Raw genomic sequence first — 6848 nt, forward strand, 5'->3', positions numbered from 1 at the left:
TATTAATAAACTATGTATAGACAAAAGCCATGCCCTTAGAATATCAGAACATGTAGATGCGGGGGGCTATTCCTTGTTAATGGAGGATCCATGGGTGGGGTAAAAGAAGAAGCGAACATTTACACCTTGATATTGTAATATGACAAACACATTTTTCCTTGTTCACATCTGTGACTACTTTACTAGATTTGTATACACACCAGAAAGAGAGAGAGAGAAAGAAAATGAAAGAGAGACATCAGGGATATTTTACAAGTCCTTTTTATGCTCTGGCTTTAAGACTTCACATTGATATATCACATGATAAACTTAGCCCTTTGGTGATAAGAACTTATCCACCTTAGCATTAGTGCCTCGCGACAAGAACTTCATACAAATCGGTGGCTTGACGCCAGCCAGAGCAAGGATTGAAGCAGGCAAAGTCCATATCCCATCCCCACAGATCAAACCAGATGCTACTGCAGGACCAAAAGCATCAGCCTTGCTCTTGTTTATCTTCTCCCAGATGAACAGTATTAAGCTTCCAACACACATGTCAATGGCAAAATATGGTCCTATGTAGAAGGGTATTGCCATTGCCATTGGAAGTGGAATGTACCTTCCCCACTTCTTATCCACTGTATCTCTTATCAAATTTATCAGAATGGCTGCACCAAAGAACACGTAACAAAGGAGAAGGCAATTCTTTGGTAGACTTGAGAAGCCTTCAACCCCCACAATAGCCATGTTACGGAACACAATAGCATATGGTGCAGCATATTCACTTCCAGGAACTCCAATGTCACCAAAAGCATTGTAAAAGAGCCAAAACACAGAAGGCGCAATTACACAACCCATTGATGTGCCAATTAGTTGACTCACAAACATGGCACGTGGTGAAGCCAGTGTTAAGTAACCAGTCTTAAAATCCTGCATTAGGTCAGAGGCTGTCGCGACGATGTTCATCATAACTCCACAAGCTGCTAGGCCTGCAAGTACTCCACCATGTGAAGCACCAGCCCATGCTCCGATGGTAAAGATGGCCAGCTTTCCATAGGTGGATGCAAGGGACCAATCAGTGAGCCCACAACCATAGGCATTACAGAAAGCCAAGGTTGGTGCAAATATATAGATGACCAATATGTAATACCATTTGAGTTGGTGAAAGATATGAGGAAGAGTGCCTATAGAGATTGCAGCAATAGCAACATAACCTCCAATGGCAAACCATGTGGGAATTTGATCTTTGAGAAAGAGTTGGCTGCGACGCTTGTCATCATATGAGAGCTGAGAGCTCATAGGTGAAGAATGGTCTGCAACAGGGAGATCAGAGCTCATTTTTTTGGTCAGGAGCTGATGAGACAAGCCTAAGATGGTTTGACTAAGAACCTTGAGAAAGTTATATAAACCATCACCCAGGATCAAGGCTATGGCGATAAATACCTGAAAAAAGGATATAAATTAAGTTTTCAATATTTTGAAAAGTGTTGACAAGGAATGAAAATCTAGAGGTGGTAGTGGTACAGCTGTCTCGTTTAGTGGGAACTTACCTTGTAAGCTTGAAGACCATTCATGCTATTTGATGGGAGGCTTGCAGAATACCAGTCACCCTTCCTATTTTCTATGAGAGGCCACATCAGACCCCAAGAAAGAATCCCTCCCACCAGCACTGATACATTTATGATATATGGGCAAATCATTCCGACTCCAACATATGTTGCAGAGAAATCAAAATAAAATCTGGGGAATAATCATATTTCCACATTAGCCAAAACATTCATAAATGAGAGTAGGGTTTTAGTTGAGCAAAATGCTTATCAAATGAAATTTTTTCTTTGCATCAAGTAAAACAAAGTTTTATTAAGAGGAAAGAAAAAGAATGATTCTAGGTGTACCTATATTTATATGCCTTGAGCCCTAGTGAGGGGAAGTATAAAAATCCACAGTCATCTCCAGCAGTGTAGAACCATTGAAAGAAACCCCATAAAAAGCTGAAGGTGAAAAATTTTCCCAACGCTCTCACTTGTTTCCTGTAAAGTAGAATAAAAGAAGACAGCTTTTAGAATTTCCATAGGGTCAAGTTTAACCAGAAGCCGGAAATGTCAGGGTGCCTTACTTTGCTAATTTTGCTCCATGAGGAGTGTGGAAGCTGTTGATGAGATGAGCAGTGGCAGTACCACTGGGATACGTCAGTTTGAAGTCTATGATCATAATCTGAAACCAAAATAAACAATATGATTGTAGAAAAATGGGAATATGATAAGGTTTTGTTCTGTTCAATGAATTATTTTTGTTCCCTTTTCACCCCCACCCCCACAAGCATAACATGTATTCACATTTCACAGAACAAGCATAAATATGCTGCCACATACCCTTCGAAGAGGCACCACCGAGAAGAGTCCTAGAAAGCTGACAACAAAGAGAAAGCCAATGATCCATCCTAATGACGGGTTTTTGAAATCATGAGTATCTGATGATTGTTTGGAAATGCGTTCACTCATTCCAAAGAGGTAACTTCCAAAGCCTCCTGTTATTACAAATCAATTAAAAGTAGTAGTTTTCAGTCTGCAAGTTAAAGTTATTAGTTAGAGGAAAACAATATTACTTCTAGAGTACAGAAAATGAATTTTAACGATGAGATATTGATTGGGTCAGACCATCATCATGAGATATGGTTGTAAACTTCTAGATTAGTCATCACAACTCAGAATCTTTGTGCAACACACTCAAACTAGGCCATCCATACTCTAGTTTTCAGATATGTTGAAAAACTCGACATAGTATTTAACAATAAAATAAAAGGAAAAATTTTAATGCCAATGCATTCATGTTCACACGCATATGTGTATATATATGTATAAGAATTCATCACAAATCAGACTGGTTATTGACACTTAACAATAAATTGTACCAGTAAGGATCATGGACTTGAGTGGATATAGCACTCTGATGGAACCTTAGAAAAAGTGTCCAACAATCGCCTCAGAAAATCAACTGAGCTAGTTTTATTGCAATTATTGGATGAACAGATATATTTTTTTAATTTCAGTCGCTCAATGTGGTCAAGTCTTAGCATATGAAACTTGCATAGGAAAGCAGGATTTGGTTAATTAAAGCTCTAATCTCAATTTTCCCAAAATGAACAGAGCTGAAACATCCCACTAATAGTTTATTAGCTTCATTTAGACCTTCACTTTTACTGAAGTTTTAAACTTTGGTTACTTACTTAGGATACATAAATTATAAATCAGGAAAATTCTTCCATGTTAACACTTAAAAAGAAACGGATATAAGGGGGGAAATGTAAAATGCATTACAGAAAGAAAGTGTGTTGTAATGAATTAAAATTTGGATACAAGAGAAATGAAGCAATCAGTACTTATCAAAAACTTTAATGAAAAGATGATGTGTTTCTCATCCAGCTCTTCGCCTATAAACAGCAACTAGTATTTTCTTAACAGAGTAGTAGTGGCAATCTTATATTTGTTGACTAAAAAAAGTTCAATTAATAGTCAACCAGATGCGGACCAAAACAGACTGTGTATATAACACAGAGGGAAGGATAGGTGCAGAGAAAGCAAACACGATCTTTCATAGTGAATTGTTGTCCCACTCTAACACTCTAAAAGCTTGACCATGCCATGATTGCCATCTTATTTTTATTTGTTTGACTATTTATGGGAAAGGTGGGTTCTTTCTACTTTGTTAAAAACTATGGTAAACACTTTGGAACAGGTGAATATCTTTTAGTAAGACCGAACAATACACTAATGTTTTTTTAATTCTCCTTTATCACAAGAGACAGTTTGGAAACCCTTTTTTATGGCATGAGACTCATTGAGACAGGGTTCTTCAAATCCATCTCAGAAGAATAAACTCTCAATATACTATCCTACCATCAAAATTTGGATGTTCCCTATGATCTTTTGACCTCTTGTATCCCATATTTTCCAAACCATCATTGATTAGTCCTAACTATGCTTTTAACACAATCCAACAAAACTGGTATCTAGGCTCCATGCCGTCCAGAGATTCCTAATTGAGTTTATGAGTGACAAAAAAAGGTTCATTTTTACTTGTACTTTTGTCCCGTCAGACAACTTGCAGCTTGTTCTCCACTCCAGTTGCTTGGTTAGGAAAGAAAACTACCAAAAAAGTCTAATAATCATTGGCTGAATTAATAATGTAAAGCCAAACCGCTTGAAATCTCCACTGATGGGCAATATTTTAAGTTTTTTTTTTTTTTTTAATTCAATTAATTGCTAAGAATTGAGACTAAAATTTGAATTTAGAATGAATCTAAATATATATAATTCTTAAAATTTTTAAATACATGATAAATATAGATTTTTTTTAATTAAAGAGGCTGAAAATTTGATCTTTTAGTCAAGGGTTTGGCAAACAAATTCAGAGAGGCCACATGATTAACAGTTCCCTTAACCCAGATTGAGAAATTGGCACCTATTCAATTGATTACTCGCTATTTCAGAATTAATGTTCAGACCTTTCTAATGTTCAAACACTTCTAACAATTCCATTATGTTTATCTATAAAAAATTCCAAAATTACATTCAAATAATGGTGATGAAGCGAAGAAGTAACGAATCAGAGAGATGAGTAAAATGAGTGAAGGGGAGACTCATACCACTAAAGGCAATGCCTGAAGAAGCTACAACACAGGTCTGGATGACAGTATTTTCCTGCCGGGTGAAAGGCTGCTTCAACAAGCCAGATTTCTGAAGCAACTTGGTCCATGTCCTGACGAAGAAGAAACCCAAGAGACCAGCAGATACATTGAGGGAAGGTATAATACCTGTGGTGAGGTTGAGCTTCATCACTATAAAGGTGAACAGTATGCTCAGGAGGAAGCTCACCCCGAAGGCTCTCATGGTCAGCTGCTTCCTCCATGACGGCACCTCCTGATCTTCAAACAATCGCTCCACCGATGTCTCCCCTACTTCTTGTTTGAGCTTTTTGTCCCCCGGATCACCATTATGTTCATCTTCCGGATCAACGCTATTCTCCACCTTGTCCTCAACCTCATTCCGACCCATTGTCTTCTCTCTTGCTAAAGATAAATGGCTCAAAATCTCTAGGAAGTGCTTTATAACGCGGATTTTTCTTATTGCAAGCTGGATTTGGCTGTGCTTGATAGTCACTATAGTCTATTATTTAATATTTTTTTTTTATTATTTGCAGAAGTTAATAATTGAGGTCGTAATCACGTCTAGAAAGTCTCGGAAAAGACAGCAGTGTGGAGACGAAAAAGAGATCCAAGAATCCAAATTCCTATCAAATCGAGGGCAAGCGTGACGGAGTGTCTGAAAATCCACCCATTGAGGAGACGAAGTATTTGACTCATAAACTGATGGATCTGTAAAAAACTATTATTTGTCGGATTAGTTTTAAAACACATAAACTTTACGGTTGCTATTAATAATAAAAAAAAAAACTAGCAATCGTCGGATTGGTTCTTTTATGTTTTTAGAACTGATTTGATTATACAGAATTAAATTATATCATTTTATTTTATATAATTATTATAACTTTCTCAAACTCATAGATAAAATATAAAAAATAATTTAACTTTTTTAAATTTTAAAATAAAAATTATATTATAATAATATTTTATTTAACTTTTAATAAAACATCTCATCACATCTCATTTGAACTGTATAATCAAACGAGCCTAATGTTTTATGAGTAACACTAGAGCAACTGCTGGGCTCTCGCTCGGAGCTCCAGCTAATGTATTTTATGTATTTTTTTTTTTACATACATTTTTTTAACACTTTTTAAATATTTAAAAAAAAATTATTCACATTATTAAAAAACACTTCCTTAATCACGAACAGCAAGAGCCCTAGTAGAAAGCCTAGTATTGTTCATGTTTTATAAAAAGAAATAATATTTACAGTTAGGGCTGTAAGTCAATTGGTCCAGATCGAGAAAACTGACTAGACCGACCAGACCGAAAAAAGGCTTGCTCGGTTTCAGCCCTAGGAAAATAGGGTTTTTGGTCTTCGATCCGGTCCTGGGTTGGGGGGTTTCCAGACCAGACCGACTGAAAAAATAAAATAAAATATTTCTTTTTTATATATATTTTTTATATAATAATTGTATAATAAATTATGTAATTTTCATCTAACTTACCTCATATACAATATAAAAGTTTAAATATGTAATTACAAATTTACAAATTAATATTCTATTAATTGTATATTATCAATTAACCTATCATCAATTCATCATTAACTAATTACTAACATCTACATCTATCTAAGTTATTGAATAACTTTTTTTGAAGATATCTAAGTTGTAAGTAAATATATAGCAATTAAAAATAACTAATGTAAATTGTAATTAAATTAGTATGACATGAATATCAATTAACCAACCTATCACTAATTCACCATTAACTAATTACTATTTACTAACATCTACATCTATGACTTAAGTTGCAAGTAAATATAAAGCATGTATGGATGATTAAATTATCTATACTTATTGCTTCATATCCAAAAGAGCAATGTTACACAACCTCTCATCCTCCACACACTACATTTTTTTAAAATTTTTAAATTTTTTAATATTTTAAAAAAAAAATTTGAATTTATTTTTTTAAAACTAATTCAATTTTTATATTCATTATTCATATATTAAATATTTGATAAAAGAAAAAACTAATAAAAATTAAAAAAAGTGTGGTGTGTGGAGCTTGTGTGAATAGTAGGAAGTTGTATAGATTTTTTGTATCCAAAATGTAAATAGTTGTATATAACTCATTATGCATTTTAACTTAGAACTATTATAAATTATAATACATTGACATGCTCTAAGTTAATAACAAAATAACAATTAACATCATC

General features: G+C 34.6%; 1 protein-coding gene across 1 annotated transcript; it reads right to left on the bottom strand.

The window, feature by feature from the left end:
- Positions 1-95: 95 nt before the first annotated feature.
- Positions 96-5126, bottom strand: LOC109012213 (probable metal-nicotianamine transporter YSL7). Its single transcript, XM_018993742.2, has 6 exons — positions 4625-5126; positions 2352-2506; positions 2096-2193; positions 1875-2009; positions 1530-1719; positions 96-1422 (listed from the first exon to the last, which is right to left on the bottom strand). The coding sequence occupies exons 1-6, from the start codon at positions 5031-5033 to the stop codon at positions 310-312; spliced, it is 2100 nt and encodes a 699-aa protein (XP_018849287.1). The 5' UTR covers positions 5034-5126; the 3' UTR covers positions 96-309.
- Positions 5127-6848: the final 1722 nt, after the last annotated feature.

The sequence above is a fragment of the Juglans regia genome, chromosome 15, assembly GCF_001411555.2.
Source record: "Juglans regia cultivar Chandler chromosome 15, Walnut 2.0, whole genome shotgun sequence".
Lineage (NCBI taxonomy): Eukaryota > Viridiplantae > Streptophyta > Magnoliopsida > Fagales > Juglandaceae > Juglans > Juglans regia.

Excerpts from the sequence above, each read along its gene's own strand:
- LOC109012213 (XM_018993742.2), bottom strand. The coding sequence starts at position 5,033 with ATGGGTCGGAATGAGGTTGAGGACAAGGTGGAGAATAGCGTTGATCCG. Across the intron at positions 2,194-2,351 it reads CGGTGGTGCCTCTTCGAAGG|ATTATGATCATAGACTTCAA; the intron begins GTATGTGGCAGC and ends TTTTGGTTTCAG. Across the intron at positions 1,720-1,874 it reads CTCAAGGCATATAAATATAG|ATTTTATTTTGATTTCTCTG; the intron begins GTACACCTAGAA and ends ATTATTCCCCAG.